Source organism: Sinocyclocheilus anshuiensis, unplaced genomic scaffold (assembly GCF_001515605.1).
Source record: "Sinocyclocheilus anshuiensis isolate Anshui unplaced genomic scaffold, SAMN03320099.WGS_v1.1 scaffold1051, whole genome shotgun sequence".
Taxonomy (NCBI): Eukaryota; Metazoa; Chordata; class Actinopteri; order Cypriniformes; family Cyprinidae; genus Sinocyclocheilus; species Sinocyclocheilus anshuiensis.
In genome coordinates, this window is record NW_015546234.1 from 244,986 (window position 1) to 268,165 (window position 23,180).

General features: G+C 36.1%; 1 protein-coding gene across 1 annotated transcript in view; it reads left to right on the forward strand.

The window, feature by feature from the left end:
- LOC107701452 (nesprin-2-like) overlaps positions 1-23,180 on the forward strand; it is an 84,146-nt gene that overhangs the window by 34,247 nt on the left and 26,719 nt on the right. Inside the window, exons 46-75 of the mRNA XM_016503455.1 lie at positions 367-514; positions 768-968; positions 1,099-1,358; positions 1,451-1,601; positions 1,689-1,832; positions 2,042-2,182; positions 4,081-4,263; positions 4,367-4,504; positions 4,582-4,767; positions 5,940-6,062; positions 6,146-6,328; positions 9,308-9,397; positions 9,539-9,628; positions 10,148-10,222; positions 10,947-11,504; positions 11,606-11,812; positions 12,516-12,617; positions 13,074-13,277; positions 13,386-13,547; positions 13,786-13,911; positions 18,286-18,491; positions 18,708-18,831; positions 18,943-19,125; positions 19,249-19,395; positions 19,635-19,814; positions 19,905-20,060; positions 20,186-20,341; positions 20,897-21,067; positions 21,982-22,112; positions 22,412-22,616. Of these exons, the coding sequence (XP_016358941.1) occupies positions 367-514; positions 768-968; positions 1,099-1,358; positions 1,451-1,601; positions 1,689-1,832; positions 2,042-2,182; positions 4,081-4,263; positions 4,367-4,504; positions 4,582-4,767; positions 5,940-6,062; positions 6,146-6,328; positions 9,308-9,397; positions 9,539-9,628; positions 10,148-10,222; positions 10,947-11,504; positions 11,606-11,812; positions 12,516-12,617; positions 13,074-13,277; positions 13,386-13,547; positions 13,786-13,911; positions 18,286-18,491; positions 18,708-18,831; positions 18,943-19,125; positions 19,249-19,395; positions 19,635-19,814; positions 19,905-20,060; positions 20,186-20,341; positions 20,897-21,067; positions 21,982-22,112; positions 22,412-22,616 (5,131 nt within the window). The remainder of the gene's footprint in view (positions 1-366; positions 515-767; positions 969-1,098; positions 1,359-1,450; positions 1,602-1,688; positions 1,833-2,041; positions 2,183-4,080; positions 4,264-4,366; positions 4,505-4,581; positions 4,768-5,939; positions 6,063-6,145; positions 6,329-9,307; positions 9,398-9,538; positions 9,629-10,147; positions 10,223-10,946; positions 11,505-11,605; positions 11,813-12,515; positions 12,618-13,073; positions 13,278-13,385; positions 13,548-13,785; positions 13,912-18,285; positions 18,492-18,707; positions 18,832-18,942; positions 19,126-19,248; positions 19,396-19,634; positions 19,815-19,904; positions 20,061-20,185; positions 20,342-20,896; positions 21,068-21,981; positions 22,113-22,411; positions 22,617-23,180) is intronic.

Below are 23,180 nucleotides of genomic sequence, written 5' to 3' on the forward strand. Positions count from 1 at the left end.
TATGGATTGTTTTTCTATAAAAACTTAATGACCTTGACCTATGATTCAGATTGTTGCATTCACAGTTCCCTCCGATTGTTGTTGACATTTTCATATCAAATTGGAAGATCATTTTATAATTGTAAATAGTGGGGACTTGACATGTTTGGATTATTGGGAGGAAATATTTCTACAATAATCAAGCATTTTCTCAGAAAGCTCTTTAAATGGTACCACATACGGTAGAGTACTTGAAAACATTTTCCTCAGAAAACAAGCCCTGAAACGATTAGTCTGGTTGGAATACATTTATTTGGTTAAATGAAATGTACTAGAGGCAGTTTTATTTAGCTGCCTTAAAGGTTCAATCTTTCTGCTCCAATTTAGGTCCATGAAAGACCAAATTGTTCACATGAGTCACCATGAAGAAATGAGCCAACTTCTCAAAAATGTTGATTCTCGAATCTCTAGTCAATGCTTAAGTCAAAAACCGACTGATTCCGAAGCCTGCCAAGATCAACAGCGGAAAGTAAAGGTTTGTGGTCATTATATACCATTAACAGTCACTTAATTCCATTTTGTTTATCATGCATGTTGTGATTGGTTTAAATGTGTTGCAATAATGTCTATGGAGTTCTTAAGATGATTTGGGGAACCAGTGAAAACTTGCTTACGCTTCCCTTTTGACTCCTGAAAATGAGTTTTTCTTGGTTCCTTGTGCCACTTTTTGTCTCTTAACACTGCAAGTATGCTAGATTAGTGTGCACTGAAATTGTCTTCATCTGCAGTTGCTCCAGACAGAGCTAAAGAACCTCGCTAAAAGGCTGGAGGAATTGAGGGAAAGTTGCCCAGGTCTACGCTGCAAAGCACCTGTGGATCTGATGCTGGGACAGCTGTGGAGGTCTTGGGCAGTGCTGCAGTGGAGATTAGAATCACTCAAAGCCAGCACATCTTATAAAGAAGCAGAGTGGAGAGACTTTGTGATACGTGTATGTATAAATAGATTTTATTTAATTGTTTTATTTTATTTATATTTAAAATGTAATTTCCTTATAAAATGATTAATGAAGTGAGCTGTTTGATAACTCGTTTCTCTTCATGTTTGGGTCTGCTGTGCAGCTGAATAAATCAAAGGAAGGTCTTGACAGACTGCAGAATGATCTTCCAGACTCCACTATGGTGGCGGGATCCCTGGTGGATCTTCAGGTTGTTCTGAGCCTCACTGAGCGCCTTCAAGATGGGATTGAGCAGGAGCATCACACTTTGGCATCTCTACAACACCATGTGGCACGATTGCTTGGGGTCTCAAATTTGCAGCAGCTGAAAGTGTGCCCTCAAATCTGCCAGGACTTGCAGTCTTTACAGGGTCACTGCAGAAGGTATGACTTATACACACAGACACATAAACGCATATATGTTAAGAAAATGTTCTGAATCTATACTATTTACAAAGCTTCTTTTTCATGCGTAGCCTCAGAGATCAGAGCAATAACATCCGTCGGGAGGTGCTTTTTGAGATCCAGGAGTTGGGTCGTGTGCAGGAGGAGTTGAGTGCCATTCAGCAGAATGTTCTCTCTCTTTTGGCGGTTTTAGAGTCAGAGTCAGCTGCTCAACACTTACAGGTTGGTGCTTGTGTTTGACAGTCAAGGTGTCTGTTTCTGCAGTCCTTGGTGTTGATATTGCATTCATTGTGTTTTATTGCACTGTAGGAAGTCAAAATGGAATTGGTTTCACAGAAGGCTCGACTGCAGGATGTCATGGACAGAGTGCAGAAGAAATGGAGCTGTGTACCCTCAGAGATTCAAATCTTACAGAATGAGCTCGACGTCTCCATGCAGGAGGCTAAGGACAAAGTAATTCTAAAAAAATAATAATAATAATAAAATAAAGATAAAGCAATAAAATAAAGCAACGCCTTGAACATGTGAAAAAGAACATTTGTTTGCTAATCTTTTTAAAAATATATATTTAAAATGCCACCTATAGTTTCAGTATTTGTGTGTTGTGTGTTAATTTAAATTAAAGCTAATACAGTTGTAACTCTTTATTTTTTTTTCTTCAGTTGGGCATGGTCATGGAGAGAAGTGGTCCTCTCCGTAAAATGGGTGAGCTGATTGGAGAGGTGACCGTAGGCTTGAATTGTGTGCAGGCCCTGCTAAAAAAAACAAGTCCTAATTTTTCTGAGGCCGAACGTACACAAAAGGTACTTCTTTCTTGCTTGCCTTCACATGCACATTATTGAAATTTTCTGTCAGTTGCTTCGTTTTTTTTTCTCTCTCCTTAATTAGTTTTGCGTATTATTAAAAAAAATCATTATTCTTTTATTATATTCTTACTCTGTAATCTTAAAAATAAGTATAAAACAAACTAATTATAGTGCCGTATTCATTGTAAACAATGTTTATTATAAACCGCAAAACTACTTCATGTAAAGCAAAACTGAAACAACCGGTGTGTGAGTAATGTGCTGTACAAATAAAGAATAAGGAATACACTACACACCCAGATTTTTGCTCTGATTTACAGTCTGGACAAGTTGACGCTAGTTGCTGAAAATCACAGCCAATCTGCAGATCTGAGTTGTCGGATTACATAGAAAATGCTGTAGGGTATGATGGTAACAGACTCTTAGGGCCTGTTTACACCTGGTCACTTTTTCTCTGGTCGCATTTTCTCTGATCGGATATCTGTCTGATTTGTTGAAACGGTTCCATTTACACCTGACCATATAAATGTGTGTCCGCAAAACGGATATAAATCCAATCTTCAATTCCCACGCTACAAATTTAACGGAGTTCACACCAACGAAAGCAACAGATGTGCACTGCTTTTTATTCATCATCAGCTAATTTCAATATTAAAGACCGCAACAGGAGAGAGAGCGGCATCAGCACTAGAAAGATAAGTTAGTCTTACTACTTTTAATGAAGATGATGTGTGTTGACGCCTGCGACTTCCGTTTCATTTGTGGCAGTTTGCGTGTCGGCTTGCTGAAGAGGTAATCAGCTACTCATCTGCGGCGATGCGCGTTACATTAGCGCTGTCATATCTGGCTATGACATGTCATATAGCCTATAACACACTCTCACACGTTTATTATTCCTGCGACTTACTTTGTTTCATTTGTGGCAGTTTGCGTGTCGGCTTGCTGAAGAGATAATCAGCTACTCATCTGCGGCGATGCGCGTTACATTAGCGCTGTCATATCTGGCTATGACATGTCATATAGCCTATAACACACTCTCACACGTTTATTATTTTAACATTGTGGGAGGACTAAAATTTAGATATGTGATTTCAACAACCAGATGCATTTACACTTGTCCAGTTTCGTCTGGAATGCATCCCAGACCACCTCCTGAAGTGGTTTAAGCGATCAGATTTAAATCCGCCTCGAAAGTGTTTCAAAGGGCATTCACACTCTTTTCATGATCGGATAGCTATCTGATCAGAGAAAACTCATGAAGTGACCAGATATAAACAGGCCCTTACATTTTTTTTTAGCTTCAGACTATGAATCCATCCTGTCAGTCCTCCAGTGATCCTCAGTTGTTTAGTGTATGATGGCCAGTTTTTCCTTTGTAACTATTTACAACGTTGGCAAGTATATGGTGCATAGTGTTTTAAAATCTTTTTAGTTTTTAAAAGTCTTAGTGTTCCAGCCTCAAACCTGGGCTCACATACTTATCCCAAATGTGTGTGGTTTGCACGTTTTGCATGCTCGATGTTAGTTGCATTATATAAGTCGCTTTGGAAGTCTTGGCACATTTTAGATAATAATAATAATAAAAATATATTCAGGAAAATGTTTGTATAGAGAGAGAGAGAGAGAGAGAGAATGTGAACACTTGTGAACAAAACTTCTGTAAAGTGCTTTTTACTGTTTCACTTTTAAAATGTCTAAAATTCTTTACTTTTAAAATGTACAATAAAAGTTTAGTTAAAAAAAATGAAAATAAAAGTACAAAATTAAAATATTGAAGCTTTCATGACATATTGCATGAACTGTTCTTCCAGCTCTGTCATTTTTAATTTGTGTCCAATGAAATATGATGTCAACAATAACTGCGGTCTGATGTGCATCTGTGCCTGTGTGTGCAGCGTATATGGGATGAGCTGGACCAGTGGCACACGCGGATAGCTGAGCTGGAGGCTGAGGTGCAGGATCTGGCTGAGCAAAAGCCTGAGAGAGAACACGTCCTAATGGACCAGCTCACGGAGCCTCTGCAGCTCTACCAGACCACAGCAAAACAGGCCGAGCAAAGGACCGCCCTCCTCAGCAAAGTCAGATGTTACCCATAATCATGATTTCACAACAAAAACCAACACATAATGCCACTGATAGCAAACCTTGACTGATTATGTCTTTGTATTTTGGTCCCATCAGATCCCTGCCTGTCTGCAGGACTATGAGGGTTTACTCAATAGCTCCAACTGCTGGTTGAGAGAGGCTCAGTCCTGGCTGGTCGCTCCCAGAACCTACACCACTGCGAAATGCATCCACTGCCACGCCAACTCCCTCAAGGTCAGGTCGAAACCTCACATTAAAGCCATTTTGCTTTTGTGTATAACTTGTTAGCAACTCATGTGATGTGTCTGCAGATGATGCTGGATGACTCAGAGGGATACAGGGCAGCTCTGGAGGCCTTCCTGCCTGCCCTGCAGGAGATCACTCTGGTGTGTGACACCAGCCCTCAACAACAACTTCTCCAACTGTGTATACAAAACATCACACTCATACAGCAAAGCGTTCTGGAGCCTCTCTCCCACCTTCAGCACCTAGCAGCTGTAAGAACTATCATTACATTCCAAAAATGTTAAAGAAATTGTATTTACTGTTATATTTACTTATTGTCTAGGTATTGTCAAGCTTTGACACTGCAAATCCTAAGTTTTTAGTTGTATCAGTTCCAGTGAAATTTCATGATTCCTGATTTCAGTTTTGGTACCACAACTTTTGAACAAAGTTCTTTTATACAATATATATATTAACGTAAGAATATTAAGACATTAAATCAAAACAATAGTGTGTGCATAGCCTTCAAGTATTTCTCAGTTAGGAAAACATTTTTGTGAACATAATTAATGACACTAATGAATAAATATGAATAAAGTAAATGATGCTTGACTTTTTCAGTAGAACCAAATGTTCAAGAAGAGCAAATATTTTCGTTTTTTTTTCTGTTTACATAAAATGTGCACTACTGTTCGAAAGTTTGGGGTCAGCAAGGTTTTTTTAATGTTTTTGAAGGAAGTCTCTTATACTCACCAAGGCTGCATTTATTTTATCAAAACTATACTAAAACAGTATTGTGGAATAAATTGTTAATATATTATTATATATTATTTTTGTGAAATAATAAAATATTTACATTTTAAAATCTAATTTATTCCTGTGATGCAAAGCTGAATTTTCAGCAGCCATTACTCCAGTCTTCAGTGTCACATGATGCTTCAGAAATCATAATAATTTGTAATATGCTGATTTGCTGCTCAAGAAACTAATTTATTATGTTAAAAACAGTTGTTCTGCTTAATAATTTTGTGAAAACCGTGACACGTTTTCTTTAGGTTTTTTTGATGATGAGTTCAGAAAAACAGCATCTATTTGAAAGCGATTTTTTTTGTAACATTGTTTTTACGTTCACTTTTGATCAATTCAATGCATCCTTGTTGAATAAAAGTATTAATTTCTTTCAAAAAAAAAAACTGAAGGAAATCTGATTTTATTTGCATTAATACATCAAATGGTGTCATAACATTAAAAAACAAACAAACAAAAAAACCGTACTGAATTGGAAGTATTGGATCTTTTGATATCTGTAACAGTATATACTTAATTTAAAGGGTTTTATGAGGTTCCATTACTTGAATTACTTCCTAGTATATAATACTATGATGAAATTTCTTAATTATGTTGTCTATATTTTAATTGTAATTCACTTATAACTTGTTTTTAGGAGATGGACGCCATTGAAGCAGAGGTAAAGACAATGGAGAAAAATATAACTAAGATTAGAACAATTCTTTCGGCCACTGACACAGAGAACATTTTTCCTGAGGAACATCTTGAGAACATACAGGTACTGTACATCATGTCTCACTATTCTCTGTTTGGACTGTAAACATTTACAGTACCTCATATCCCTCCTATCCTCTGTAACAGGTCATTCTGGATAATGTCCAGTCAATGAAGAGGACCATTGATGAGATTGAGAGCTGCAGGCCAGGCCTGGGGCTTCCTGCTGGGGCAGAGCAGACTCTCACAGTCTTCCATCGGGCCCAAGAGCTCCTGCAGCCAATCCAGGAGCTACAGCAGCTCAGTGTGGAGCGGAACACCGCGTTAATGGTCTGTCGCTCTAATAGTTTGCTTGTGTTTACCAAGAGTCGAGGTTTCCCACTTACTGAGCTAGAGTGTGTTTGAAAGTGCCCCTATTATGCCAATTTCAAGGTTCCTAATATTGTTTTGGGAGTCTCCTACAATAATAGTTTTCTCAAAATATGCAATTAATATCCCTCCTTTCCGTGCGCCTGCTCTCCTCTGATTGGTCAGAAGGCCCAGTCTGTTGTGATAGATCTAACATTGCCATAGTTCATATTTTGAATGCTCGATAGAAAATATAAACCTCTATTATTTATCATACTTACAGGTTGTGATTCAGTGGAGCCAGCTGGTCCAAATAAACTGTGTGTTGAGCCATCTTTCAAGAGCAAGTGTTTTGTGAATCCCACGTTGAACTCCCCCAGATTAGAGAAGCAGTCAATTCTTTTTTCTTTTGGGAGACAATAACTTTATTTATTGTGCTTTACAACTTTACATATCATTAACATTAACATACAGCTACATTACACACTGCATGAAAGTCAATATTCGAAATGGCATAATAGGGGCACTTTAACTTATTTACTTCATGAAAAGCAGCTTTCAGTAGTTAGTGTTTTACAAATACCTTGTTTTTTACACATTAAAATGTTAAACTTTTACAACTTATATAAGTACAAAAGAAGACAAAGTTTAACATGCATTTTAATTTTTTTGTTCATGTTGAGCTGGCAAATTTAGCATCCCCCTCTCAAGTGACACCTACAGGAATGTATTCATTTATAGTGATTGCTAAATATAAAATACATATAAAACTTCCACAACTGGTTACCATTTTATTTAATTTCACTTAAAAAAAATTGCTATTTTCCAGATTATTTATTCCTGTGATGTGAATGGCTTTTTTAAAAGTTCAAATATTTCTTGTAGTCTTTACATTAAAGCTGCATTAGGTAACTTTTTTTTGTTTCAAAATTATCCAAAATCAAATATTGACCAAAACATAACCAATCAGTGTTCAAAACTATCTCCTTACTTTAGCCCGATTCACAACGGTAAGCTTGTAATGTTTTCTAATTTGAGTGGTTTGTGTCGGTTTCCGAGTTTGCCGCCATTTATCTTTGCGTCATTACGTCACGTCTAAAGAAGTAGTCCCGGCTAGTAGGCGATATTGCGTGTGTGGATGCTGCAGGTGGCGGAACATTTGTAGCCTTTTCTTACAGCAGCTGGAATGTCATTTTAGAATGAGTTCTAAGAAACATTAAATTGTTTTTTTGTGGTTAAAAGAACAATTACTTTTGATGACATTCGAATGATTGAAATCTACAAATAACGCTAACACGCACTAAATACAACGCAATGTTGATGTTAACATTAACAATTTGAGAACAAAGTATATCAATAATAATAATAATCACCATTGATAGTGTGATTTATTATAAAACTTTTTTTTTTAACAGCCAAAACTGTCAGACCTGTTACTTGTTCAGATGACATTTTCGGGGTGAAACTTCTTATTTTGGACATACTTCTAAGATGTAGTATATGTAATTCTGAAGTACAGTGAATATCCACACTGGTGCGTTAACTGACAGACAGCCCACACATACACCTCAAGTCATTAGATTCATCCGCACTGAGGAGCTGTCCCCGAAGCACAACCCACGTAAAGAATATAATTCCGCAATTAACTGCAATTGCAGATTTCAAACAGAGATGGCGACAAAGAGGAAAAACTTGCGTAAAGCAGCTTAATAAAAACTTCATACACAATAATTATTCAAATTTTTTTTTTTTCAAATTACATTTTAAATTAAATATGTAATGTCACATTGCAGGGCAATGCTTGAAATGGCATTATTAGAGGATAGATAACTTTTACATGAATTTACATGTTACATGTTACATGACATTGTCATAAAAGACAGCTATTCAGTTTCAGTGGGGGCATCTCCTTAATAAATAAATAAACAAATAAATATCAAGCTATGAAACAATCGTGATGAGTTGATAGTTGTCATAAAAGACAGCTATTCAGTTTCAGTGGGGGCATCTCCTTAATAAATAAATAAACAAATAAATATCAAGCTATGAAACAATCGTGATGAGTTGAAATTTTTTCAACCGTTCAAACACATCCATTTACAACATTTTCAGCAATCAAATAGAGAGATTTATAATGCTATATTTAAAATGGATATCAGTTCTAGTTAGATCATAATATGTGACCCTGGACCACAAAACCAGTCAAAATTTATACATCTTCTGAAAGCTGAATAAATAAGCTTTCCATCGATGTATGGTTTGTTAGGATAGGGCAATATTTGGCCGAGATACAATTATTTGAAAATCTGGAATCTGAGGGTGCAAAAAAATCAAAATATTGAGAAAATCGCCTTTAAAGTTGTCCAAATGAAGTCCTTAGCAATGCATATTACTAATCAAAAATTAAGGTTTGATATATTTACAGTAGGAAATTTACAAAATGTCTTCATGGAACATGATCTTTACTTAATATCCTAATGATTTTTGGCATAAAAGAAAAATCTATAATTTTGACCCATACAATATATTTTTGGCTATTGCTACAAATTTACCCAAGCGACTTAAGACTGGTTTTGTGGTCCAAGGTCACATATTAGTTCATCTTATGAAAGTGCAGTAAATTTGTAGTGTTTTTAGTGACCGTGACCGCCACGTAACCTCTGCTTTTCACTTTCATGTCTGTGGGAATGAGAGCATGAGAAAATCCCTGCTTTTAAAGCCAACTCAGAAAAGGGATGTGTGGGAACCTTGATTTATCTGATTGTGCTTAAAAAATAAAGTGCTTTAAAACTTTAATATGGTGTGGCAGTAAATCATTACAGGCATGGCTTTATTGGCAAAGGCAGTAGTATCTAGTTGAGAAGCTCATGATCTTTATCATATGACCTTGTAACAGTGACTTTGGTTTGCCCAAGTTTTACAACTTGATGAAACTAAGTATTTTATTGATTTTCTTTTCAGGCCTCTATTGGGCAACCAGCTGAAATGATTCTCCCTTCAGACCAAACCACAAAATTCACGATGCCTCATCTTTACACTGGAGATGTGAGGGTAAGTCCATCAACTCAATCAAAAATACACCTTAGGATCAGCTCAAAAGACATCTAAGATGAGGATGAGTAATTAAGACTAAATCAGCTCATTAGTTCTGTCACTATAAAAACCTAAAGAATAATATGTCCTTGCATAAAGCAGGTGTCCATGGAAGCCCCTTACACTGAGGAGGAAGATGAAGACAATCAGTCTTCATCCTCAGGAACTCTCACAAGCAGTATTCCAGAGGTAAAGCCCTCAAAACCTTCAATTTATCTCCCAGGCTGGATGCATCCCTTTGCCAAAACCTGAAAAGGGAACATTTCTGAACTCTTGTACACTCTCGAACTCTTTGCTATGGCTGTTCATTTGCATGCGTTTAATTTTTTATTTATATACATTTATGAATGGAAACTATTAATATAAATCTAATTATAAATAATAAATGTATATAATATTATAAGTTCATATTTTTTTATTTCTTTCTTTTTTAGATTATGCTAAGGTCTATTTTCTCTATAATTTCACAGGAATTGGTCGTAGATGCTTTTGTTAGTCCTGGAATTGCATTATCGCAATTATTTCAGCACTGTTGCTATTAGAGTATATGCTAAATTGCAGTCATTGCAGAATGCCGGATATAACTCCACTTCTTCTTTCAGTTACAGCTGCTTTCTTAATTTGTCTTTATGGAGCCTATTCTTCTAATACACTGGATCATCATCTCTAATCATTTCATCTAATAATTTTTCCTTTTTTCTGTACCAGGACCCAGATGAGACAATAGAGGAGGAAGATATTAAGACAGGCGCTGCCTCTGCTGTAACAGAGTGTGTCACTAAGGTAAAGACTGACCCCAACAAAGTTATCTGACTCTTTCTCTTTTATGGCAGACAATCATTCATTATCATTTTTCCTCACATTCCTCATTATGAAATGGATAGTTCCAACTGATTGGATGAGTGAGCCCTGCTCAAATTAATTGTAAAATGCCAATAAACGCACACACATGTAACTGTATATTCTGTGTTAATGTGCTAATTTGCTATAGTGCTTGGCAACCACAAGCAGCCTTCTGTTAGAATGATGAACTTAACTGTCATTCAAAAGATTGGGGTCGTAAGATTTTTAATGTTTTTGAAAGAAGGCTCTTATGCTCACCAAAACTGCATTTGATCAAAAATACAGTAGAAACAGAAATATTATTACAAGTTAAAATAACTTTTCTATCTGAATATATTTTAAAATGTATTTTATTCTTGTGATGCAAAGCTGAATTTTCAGCAGCCAATATTCCAGTCATCAGAATCACATGAACTTTCAGAAATCATTCTTAATATGCTGATTTCTTATTATTAGCGATGCTGAATTTATAGTTTAAAATTGCTTAATATTTTACATTTACACAATACAAACAGAGTGGGATCTATATACAATGAATAAACTCCATGAAATTAGCCCCAATGTTGGCTAATGTGCTTTTAGATACCTAAATACTTCCTTTAACCATGGTGAAATCACTGCACTGCTGCTAGTGGCTAACTGTTTTTTGTTTGTTTGATTTTAGGAATCATCTCCTGAAGAAGTAGTTGATTTTCCTGCAATTAAGCATGTAATACAGGACACTGACACAGGAAGTTGTTTACTGGAGCCTTCTGGCTTCTCTGAAATGCATGGCATAGACAGCAGACCAGTTACTGAAGATACAATTTCCCTACCTGCACTAACATCCCAACACTTAAAAGAATTTACAAATGATAGTTGTCTGAAGCCTGACAGTGCAAATATAGCTAAGGAAAAGCAAAACGAGTGCACAGAAACCAAGCTGACTGAAGCAGTACCAGCAAAGCCAGGAATATGCTCAGAAATCACCATGTTAAAAGTAAGAGATGCCAGTGAATTGATTGAAGAGTCTGAATCTGTAGATCAGAATGAAGTAACTGTAAACACAGAAACAGGTACACGTGATCAAGTGAAAACAACAGCTGCAAAGCCACCCAACACAGAGGCAGTAAATGTTACTGATGGTGACCAGACCCAGACAGATACTAAACCCATAGACGCCGCAGCTCCTCTTTTGCTCTCCTCCCAGCTTATAGAATGTGTGCCACAGGAAGATACACTGGTAATTCTATGTGAAATCTAGGTGTAAGCTCACATGTATTATTTCATTTCCAGTATGGTCCATGTTTTATATGACTAAATACTGCCTTTCTTACTCTTTAGGAAATACAGAGAGATCTGATTGAGGCCATCATTCACGAGAGCAGCAGCCAGTCTCAAGAACACACATTTCAGCACACAGCAACTCTCAGCGATCTGTCACAGTCTGAAGGAGGAGGTGAAGATCAAGAGAGTTTAGTCCAGCTTCTCACCTCATTGAAGGAAACTTCGGAGACCCTTGGATCATGTCAGGATATCAGCTCTTTCGAGGTCAGTTTCAGCCCTGCAAAAATGCTTACTAAAACCAAAGAACTACCCTGAGAGTGAACAAAAGTGTCTGTGTGCATTTTCTGTACTGTTGAAAATTTTTTGGTAAGACTTTTTAATGCTTTTGAAAGAAGTCTCTTTTGCTCACCAAGGCTGCATTTATTTGATCGAAAATACAGTAAAAACTAATATTGTGAAATATGATTACAATTTAAAATGTCTTTTTTGCTTTAATATATATTCAAATGTTTTTTTTCCTCTGAAGGCAAAGCTTTATTTCTATATATATTTATTTATTACACCACTCTTCTGTGTCACATGATCCTTAAGAAATCATTCCAATATGCTGATTTAATGCTCAATTCTTCTTATTGTCAGTGTAGCATTTATTTGAAACAGAATTATTTGTAACATTATAAATATCTACAGTATACTGTCACTTTTGAGCAACAAAATGCATGCTTTCTGAATAAAAGCATTAATTTCTTAAAAAAAAAAACTTACTGGCCCCAAACTTGAATTGTAGTATAGTTATAATAACTAAGAAGGGACAACATGTGTGAAGCAGTTAATCTGCAGTTTGGGCAAATGCAAGGTTATATTCATATCTAAAAAAAAATCAGACAAGTGGTTGACAGAAAACATTTCACAGAGGCTCTAAAGACTGATTCTGCCTTTCTGCATCTTCTGTTTCCTGCCTACACAGACGAGACAGCATCTGTCAGAGATTCCGGTGTCTGCGTTGAATGCCAGTGAATCACAGATGGGAGACTCAGACAAACTCCTCAAGGACCTTTCAAGCATCAAGGTATCACCAATTCACTTGCAAAGTCTACAGAATAAAATAAAACTTTAACAGAAAAAAAAAAAAAACTTTCCTTAGGTGGTACAATACTGTCTCCTCTTTACATCCCTACTCAATATGTAAATGACATTAGTAACATCCATTTACTTTGGAGTTTAATCCACAGCACACATTTTTAAGATTTATTTAACATTTACTTATTTAAAAGAAATAAATAAATACATATTGTCTGTATCTTCTCTTGGTACCTTTTGTCACTATAATAAGTGACCTTGCAAAAATGTTTTACTGTGTTTTTGGATTATTTCTGTAAAAATGTGTTAGAACTTTCCAAATACACACAAACATACTTTAGAAAAGTATGCAAAATTGTCTGATGACAGGGTAGACAGCAACAGTTGCAAAGGTAGGATTGGTCAGTAACGTTGGAAGTTCTGATCTAAGTGTTTGCTCTGTAAGAGTCTGCAAAGCGACACATGGACTTTGGCACTTGAGCGGCGGAGATCAGTGGGACAGAATAATGTTGATCTCCAGAGATGTTCTGAAGCTCTTCTGAACTGTCTGCGGGGTCTCCAGGAGCTGGGCTTTGAGCGGCTGCTGCGCAGTCAGGATGCACAGCCACAAAACTACAGTCAGCTGCACAGTCTGCTCACAGAACACAAGGTACACAGCTGACCAACTTAGTAATTATATTATTATTTATAAAAATAAAAAAAACTTTTTTTGACTTCTTAAATGACTCTAATAATGTTTGGAATTGAATGGTAACAGAAATGCTTCCAAGATTTGGGGCAGAACCTTGTAATGGTGAAGCTGCAATACCATAAGCTGCCAGAGGGGCCACTGCAGGCCCAAGCAGAGGTGGCGCATTTAATATCAGCTCTACAGGATCAAGCACAAACTCATGGTGTCCGAATGCAGCACAGCTTAGAGGTACAATAAAATGAACTTATTCAGACCGTAATGTTATCAATTGTTCCCATTTCATAACACTTTCTCATTATCGGTCATAATTTAGTCTTTTGTATCATCATTGCGTCAATTAACACTATATTAATGAACAGTTCTAGTTTAATAAACCTAGATTTTATAGGAGTATATGACATGTATAAAATGAAGTAAGAGAAGTGAGCAACAAAAGCTCCCTCATCGCTCTTTATGTGTGTTGTAGGAGTGGTCTCGGTACGAGGAGGTCACTGAGAGACTGCGTAAGCAGTTGGATGAGATGGAGACAAACATGTCCAGTCTGGATTCAGAGCCAGAGGGAGACCTGCAGGGACAGCTGCAGTCCTATGAGGTTAGTTCGCCGCATCCCTGGGAACGCTAATGGCTGCCTTTCTTTGACCTCCTTTGAGTTAGAGCTGTGTTTATTTGATAGGAATGTTTTACATTCTATGACCTTGCATGAGAATTACAGAAATTCCAATCAGCAATCTTAATCGAAGTTTTTGTCTTGTTTTACAGTTAAAATATCTAAAAAATATAGTTTTAAAATCGCATAATTGTAAATCTTGAATTAGGTTATTGAATTGGTTTTCTTTCTCTATTGGCAAATTTTTGTGAGGTTTATGATCAATAAAAAATAGTTATAATAAAGAACAATATATTTGTTAGACACTATATATTCAAATGTTTGAGGTCATTAAAATTTTCCTTGAAATAAATTCATAATTTTTAAGGAAAGACCTTAAAGACATTTAGAATGTTACAAAAATTGTTTTAAATAAATAAATTGTTTAAATAAATAATAAATAAAACTTTCCAGGAAATCCTGACAAAAAAACATGTTTTTCAGAAAAATATTAATAAGCACAAATGTTTGAAACACTTTAAATGTTTCTTGAGCACCAAATCAACATATTACAATGATTTCTGTAGGATCATGAAACACTGAAGAATGGAGTAATGGCTGCTGAAAATTCAGCTTTGCCATCACAGGAATAAAATTGCATTCTAAAATATATTCGAATAGAAAACAGTTATTTTAAAATGTAAAATTGATCAAATAAATGGAGCCATGGTGAGCTTAAGAGACTTCGGTTCTTTGTACCAACATCAAACTTTAAAATGATACTCTATATTTATTTGTATAATATGTAAATATATTTATGAAAAAGCAAATTAAATCTTTTTACTAGTGCTGTCAATCGATTAAAAAAAACTAACTAATTAATAGCATATTTTTCTGAAATTAATCACGATTAATCCCACCTAACATTCAAGTTTTTAAATATACTTTTATATTGTAATAATTTCATATTCAATCTTCAAATTAATGTAGAAACAACATAAAGACAGTATATTTTTAATAATTTTCATAATATTTAACCATTGACTATAGCTATTCAACATTACAGTATAATTGAGAGCTATCAGTTTGAACATTTATTAGACTTTTAAAAAAAACTTCTAATTTAAGTGAACTTAAAATCTTCACATAAACCCATTATACTAAATGTCTTATTTAGCTACATGTGCCCTTCAGCAAGTAGAAAATTAAATATACAGAAATTGATAAAGTTATCAAACACTAAATTCTAAATTAAATATAGATGAATCCTTAAAGCTGCAAAAGTTATTGATTTCCCCCTTTTTTTTTTTTTTTTTTTTTTTTTTTTTTTAAAAAAAAAAAAAAAAAAAAAACTCTAGCTTTCTATTCTACTTGTTTTTCTTTGTTTGTGTATATATATATATATATATATATATATACACACACACACCTTGCTACGTGTACTGCGTTAGGCTAACCGAGACTTGTCATTTGCACTTATATATTGTTGCTCATTTATTAGGTTATTTTGGCTGCTTTAAGAGCTGCCGCTGCTGAACATGACACGGATCTGACACGCATCATATTTTCTCACAACACTTTACCTTTTCTGACCCACTTCAGGTTTAAAGTCTCTATTAATGAGCTGACGAGTTGAATCGGGTGTGTTAGAGGAGGGAGACAGTGCTGGTGCTCCAGAAAACCCACTGCATTTCAGAGACATGTTCTTAAATCTGACTCATATATATATAACAAATACTTGCATGCACAGTTTTAAGGCAGCTTTAATCGCCTTTTTGGTAACTTCATGACTTAACTGATGACATAACTACAACATTGCATGCTCGGTAGTTTCTTTTGCGTTTTAATATTAAATGAGACTGGTTACAGCGTGCTCCGCCGCATTTATGTGCAACTGAAGAGCACCTGCTACAAGCACCGGCTGACAGGACAGGAAAATTATTTTCTACTGACATACGGCCTGACAACATCTCATCTGACTGCAGTTCACCATTGTTCTACTGAAGCTCCTCATCTCCTGTACCTTTTATTTCGCCCTCGTTTGACTCGTGTCTGGCGCTGAGGTGAAGTTGGAGTGCGCGTCTGAAAAGTCTCCCATTTGATGTGGTTGTAAAGACGTTCTGCGTCTAAATAAATGCAATTCTTGTCAAGAAAAAAAGAGACCGAAGCAGCAGTTGTGAGTGGGGTGGCCAACTCTAGCTCCACCCCTCTGTTAATTGCGTTAAATATTATTAATGCGTTAAACTGAAAAAAATTAATTGATTAAAAAATGTTATTGTTAATGCGCTAACTTTGACAGCACTACTGTTTAGGTTTCTTTTTTTTTTTTTACTGAAAAAAATAAAGCAATTGCAGATTAAGAAAATAATTTTTCAGTACTCTGTCCCTGGTTGTGTTGTAATGAATAAATAAAAATCCTAACCAAATAGGTGCAGCATAATGCACTCTTTTCTGTATTAAATCACATAGAAGTTGTGGGGTGTTACTGCATTTTAGCTGAGCACATTATTGACTTAGCTTCGAGGATTCCTGCACATATTAGTTATTTGGTCGGGTACAGACTAAGCAGCAAAAGTAATAAGTATCTGAGACATGTAGGCGTGTGGGGGAGGGGAGGGTCTTCTCTTTTCTTTGGTTATACGTTACATGAGAGTTTTGGGGGTTTTTTTGGTCCAGCACATGATGTTCCTGATTAAATTACTCAGAGCGATAGTTGCCATATCTGTGGAACTTAATGTTCTGCGGCCTGCATTGGCCACTGTTTTATTACTTGTTCCCCTCACTATTACAAAAGCTAATTTCTCAGCTTCACTGACTCACACGGAACAGTCAGTAGCATACGGTTAGTTGCATTCATATTATTTTCCCCTTTATGTCTACCATAGCTCATTACTCAGGTGGATTGATATAGGAGGAACAGCAAGCAACCCTTTTTGTGTCTGTAATAGATGTACATCAAACTCACTCCCATCCCCACAAGCCACTCCATCTGAGCAAGCGGTTGAAGCTGAGAGAGATGAGGAGGTGGGGATGAAGAGATCAGTTAGAGCAGCGTTTCTCAAGACTGCAGTACTTCAGCTGACCACATCCATATCTGTGTACTACTTAATCACAATGAGTTTTTAAAAAAGCAGAGCAAATATATAGCTGTGCTATATATATATATATATATATAGAGAGAGAGAGAGATACAGATACAGATAGATAGCGATATTAAACTTAAAGGCACAATATATAATTTTCACCGCTAGAGGGCACGTATTCAAAATAAACAAATAGACAAAAGTGTAGTTTGATGACGCCGTGACTGAGTGTGGAATCATGGGAGTTGTCGTCTTCATCCCCACAGCCGATGTAATCCGACGGGACTCAGGCAGAAATCATGTTCATGAATGAGCTAATGATTTGTTAACGTAGTAGAATGGAGCAGGGTGAGGCTGAAAGCCGTCGAAGCAAAACAAGGCCGCTGAACGAGCGTGACACACGGCTCGAAAGCAGCAGAGCTTTTATTATGCCACAGTCGACCGCTTCCGCTCCTTCCGGTCGTGCGTATGTGGGGGAAAAAAAAGCAGCGCTGTTTTATCATACTAGGTACATTTGAAAGTTCTGTTATAATGCTACTCTGTGCGGTCGTCACTGGTCTATTAAAACGCACAACATATTAAAGCGTCTTTGGTGTTTCCATGTTTTCTACAAAACAAAACCAGAAATCGAGGGGTTATGACGTCATTAGCAGGCGACACAATGACACATATGGACACGGTCCGTGTCTCTACTTAAAATTGCTTATTTCTCTGGATTTAAACATTCTTCGAAACATTTGGGATAATGTAAGTACACGAGTCAGCAAAATATATAACACTGTTCTAGTGGTTTTTGGATATTTTAATAAAAAAATCTTACATATAGTGCCTTTAAATCATGATGACTGATCCTTTGAAGATCAGCGAATGGACCTTATATATATATATATATATATAAGTATATTAATTATAAGAAATATATTAAGTATCAAGTATAATACACTAATTTTGTCACCCAAATATTATATATTATATTATATTATATTCCATTTGAAGTGTTTAAACTGTCTGCCTTTTTAAAAGCAAATAATGAGGTTTTGATATTAAATGATTTTAAAAAGTAGTAATAAATATTACTTCTATTATATTACATTTGAAGTTTTTAAAAGCAAATAATGAGGTTTTGATATTAAATGATATTAAAAAGTAGTAATAAATGCTAGTTAACATAAATACTTTTTATAAATAGTTTAATGTTTGTTATAATATATGTTTATAGTCTTAAGTGTAAGGTAAGACATAATAACCCGCCAACCTTTCTTTTTTTCTTTTCTTTTCCACTTTCTATCATTGTCAGAGATTGCAGAAGGTCCTGGAAGACACAAGGCCTCAGGTGTGGGAGATCCAAGACCGACTCAGGATCCTGCAGGAAAAGGGGTGTTGCCGTGAGCGGCCAGGCCAGCCTGTATCAAAATCACAACTGTTGATACGCTGGATGGAGCTTCATAATCGACTACAGCAGAAGATACAATCCACACAGAAGATGAAAAAAAATTATGAGAGGTGTGAGAAAAACAGTAATCAAATAATAAATAAAAAATGTTTGTAAAAATGCCATTTTGTTGGAGGAATGAAGTGGTATCATTTTCCCCTCACAAATGGATCATCATATTTGGATGTCCAGGGTATTAAAAAGTTTAAAATCCCTTTGTTTAGAGGCCACATTGTTATATCAGGTTATAAATAAAGGTGTGTATTTCTGTGCGCTTATATGTGTAGGTTCCAGTGTAACTCAACAGAACTAGAAGTGTGGATATGTCGTGCTCAAGAACAGGTTCAGAAGTGGAACAGTTTGTCTGATTCTGATCCACTGAATTCCAGAACAATCTTGACCCAGCTCACGGTGACTAGAATTTGATTTGTGTTTATATTATTCTTTTTTTTATACCATGTGAAGATGTGCATCATGCCCAAAATGCAAAAATAAGAATGTGGCTTTGTTTGCATGTTGCAGGAGTTCTTCAAGGAGCTGGAGGTCCGTTCGGCACAGAAAGCTTCTGCAGAATGTGCAGGCACACAGATACTGCAGCTGACTGACAATGAAGCTCCAGGTCTGCGCAGACGACTGGCTCAACTTGAGCAGGAATGGATGAACTTGACTAACGAGCTGCCCACCCTCAGCCAGACACAGCAACAAGTACGACTAATGTGTCTCTCTTAAGTTTCTCTCTCTTTTTCTCTCTCCCTCATCGATCTATTAGAAGCGAAACTCTGGCAAACAGATATTGTTTAAGTAAGCATCCTCTTGCCCTCCTTCTAGCTGTTGACAAACCAGTCTCACAGTCATATCTTGGCCAACTTGACCTCCTGGCTCAAACATGTAGAGAGACAACTGGAGGATGAAAGCTCGGGGGTCCATTGTGCCCTCGGTTCCTCTCAGCTGTCTAGACATCTAAAGGCTTTGAAGGTAATGCACCTACACTTTAAATTTTTTTTGGTTTATTGTGGAATCATGCTTTGATTAACAGAAAGTTCAAAAGAACAGCATTTATTTAAAATAGAAATCTTTTGTAACATTAGAAATGTCTTTACTGTCACTTTTGACCATTTGAATGTGTCTGTGCTAAATAAAAGTATTCATTTCTTTAAAAAAAATCCTAGAAAACATTGACGTAATATTCCACATTTAATTTTTTTACATACTAGGATCTTAAGGCTGAAATAACCAGTCATCAGCCATATGTTGACATTCTGAACTATCAGTCTGTGGAGGGGACGGGATCAGTGAATGAACCCACCAATCGCAATGAGCACATCCTGTTTGCTGAGCAGCTGGGAGCTCTCAATCTGAGTTGGCTTATTCTACAGGTCAAAATTGACAGCATGGTGAGTTCAGAAGTTCAGCATAGTTGCAGTAACATACATAACCTGCCAAAGCCATCATATTTGAAATGTGACAAGTTCTTCTGTCTCTAGATTCATGATATTGAGGACCAATGGCAGACCTGCACGGACAGAGAAAAGCGTTTGTACTGTATGCACAGCTGGATCTCTCAATGTATGGAATGGGTGAAAAACAGCTGGCGACCAGAGAGCTGCTCACAGATTGAGCAAATGTTACAGGAGTGTGAGGTGAGTCTCTTATCTCACAGCTAGCTTGAAGACTTTGTTGCAGTTGTTATTTGTTGGTGTTAAAGGAGTGCTTTTAAAAAGGGAAGAGAGAGATATCAGAAAACGTTGACATTGCTTCATTGCAGGAGACAGAGGAAAGGCTGCAGGTGAAGTCCTCTGAGCTGAAGGCTTTGGGAGCTCTTCACCTGTTCGGGCAGCAGGACGGTGAACATCCTGGAGATCAAGCATTCTCCAAACAGGTGAATTCATCCATCCAGGACTGCCAAGCTTTGAGTCAACAGGTAAGTTCATAAACCCTGTGAAAGAATGCATCAGTAAATTTGTGCACATTGGCCACATATACTACTTTACAAAAGTTTGGGTTGAGTAAGATTTTTTTTTTCTTTAAGAAAATAATACTTTCATTCAGCAAGGATGATTAAATTGATCAATGTGTCACAATTTCCAGAAAAATATTAAGCAGTAGATTTGTTTTCAACATTGATAATGTATCTTGAGCATCAAATAAGTATATTAGAATGATTTCTGAAGGATCATGTGACATTGAAGACTGGACGTCTATCACAGGAATAAATTACATATTAAAATGTTACAATAGAAAACGGTTATTTTAATTTGTAACAATATTTCAGAACATTACTTTTTTTTTACTGTATTTTTGATCAAATAAATGCAGCCTTCGTGAGCATAAGAAACTTCTTTCAAAATCTTTTGAAAACTTACAACCCTAAACTTTTTAATGGTAGTGTACATACTGCAGCTTTAAAAGCAAGTGAAGAAATGTTATTCCTAGCTGTGTGTGTGTGTGTGTGTGTGTGTGTGTGTGTTTTTCTTAGATAAATGCTCTCAAGTCAGGTTTACAGCCAATCAAAGATGAATGGACTCACTTTGAATCTAAAATGAGTGCAGCAGAACTGCAAACAACCGGGGTGCTCTACAAGCTGGAGCTCTGCAGAGCTCCTGTGTTCTCATCTGAGCAGAGCCAAAGTCATGTGGACCATCTGCAAGTGAGTAAACGGCTCTAAATGAAACCAATCCATTGCAAAAAGGTTGTAAAAGTTTGACTTTTTCTAAATTGTAAAGTTGTTAACATTATAACCATTCATGTAATGTTTAAGCACCAATTTTATTCTCCCAACATGAGAATTCACTAGGGGTGTAATGATACACGTATTCTTATTGAACCGTACGGTATGAGGCTTTCGGTTCGGTACGCATTACAAACCGAACGATTCGTTGGAGTAATCCCATTACATTTGTGAAAAAAAAGAGCTTAAAGTGTGTGAAATATAATGTACTCCAGGTTGTGACGGTGAGATAGTTAGTTAGAGTTTTCCCTCTTTTCCTCGCTTTTAAATAGCTTGTAAATGCTTGTGCGCATTTTACTTTCACTTTCGAACTAGCTGCATTTCGGCGTCAATTGATTGAATTGACAACAACAAAACAGTACGACAAACTCACTTACATTAAGCATAGAATGTTTAATTTATTAACAAAACGAATACAAATACACCATGCTATAGGCCTAATTTAAAATAACAAATAACTTACACAAAGTTTAAATATAAAACACTGAAAATCAGCAAACACGGTAGAACCAAATAACTAAGAAACGAATGTTAAAAAAGCTTCCAAAATCATCTTAGATAAACGGCAAAAGTCCAAAATATTTTTAATATCATATGATACTAGTTTTAATAAATTTAAAAAAAAAGTAAAAATCAAAGAAATTTGTCTGGCATTTCTTTGTTTTTGCTGTATCGAAAACATACCGAACCGTGACACCCCTGTGTCGTATCGAACTGAACCGTGAATTTTGTGAACCGTTAAACCCCTAGAATTCACATATAAATATTCAACATTGCCATCATAGTTAGCAGTGTGATTTATTGGGTATATTACTATTCATGCTTCCTAACAGGAGCTTGAAGGGGAGCTGAACCGATCAGAGACCTGGACCCAGTTAACGGAGTTGTTTTCTGACTTGAAAGACAAACTCAACCCTTATGCGTCTGAACTTTTGTCTGATCGTCTAGAGAAAGAGAGAACTCGGTAAGTAATTTTACTTTACATATCCTCCACTTACTTTAATTCACCTTTTAAACTTTGAAATAGCACCAAACTGACCATTTCTCTGACGTTGTGTCTTCATCATTGTTGAGGAAGCTACTTTAAAACAGCAGTGTCTTTATAAATTAGCAACTGAATCAGTTTATTTTATGGTTTAGTTGAGTAAATCATTTATTTACATGAATCATAATCATACTAAAATGAATCAGACATTGAAATGCAAAGAAAGAACAGAACATGTTTGATTTTTAAGTTTTGTTTGTCTGGTTGTTCATTTTCAGACATCAAGCAGTGACTGAAGATGTGCATGCAGATTTACTGAAGGCCCAGAATGCATTGCGGCTTTGGCTGGAGTATGAGCGTCTCACGGAAGAGTGCTGCGTTCAGCTAAATCAGCACTGGGAGAGGCTTGGAGAGCTTATGAGTTCTTCAGACAGAGGAGAAAACACTGTAGAGCTGCTCAACAGCAGGATGCACGGCATCAGTGTGAGTAATTAATAGTATCTAGGCCCCTTTAACATCTGGCATTAGGATGCGTTTCCTATCCAGATAGTATCTGGATATTCTTCATCTCCAGTGTTATCTGACAGAGGTTTGATCACACTTACCCAAGAAAAAATGGAAAATGCCAACTGCATATTACTTGAAATATTATTCATTAAATGAGATTTTAACTCTAATATGATTATTGGCCTCAATTACCTGAAAATGCATGCTAATGCCAGGTGAGAGCTCAGTGCAGATGAGAAATCAATCGAAATACAATAGGTCTGAGGTACAAAACACATTAAGTACAAAATTAAAAGGTTAGTGGCTAACAAAAGGGAAAACAACAACAACCCTTAAATCATACTAAACCTATACATTCCACAGCAATAATGATGCACAGAAATGTTAAAAACTGATTGTTTTTTAAATACAAAGGTACTGGTTTGGATTTAATCTTTGTCATTTTTAAAGAAAATAACATTTTGCAAAGTAATGATTCACAGTGAAAAATCGAACCTAGATAGTAGCCAATTTTCAGCATGTGCTTGTTAAGTGCTAAAG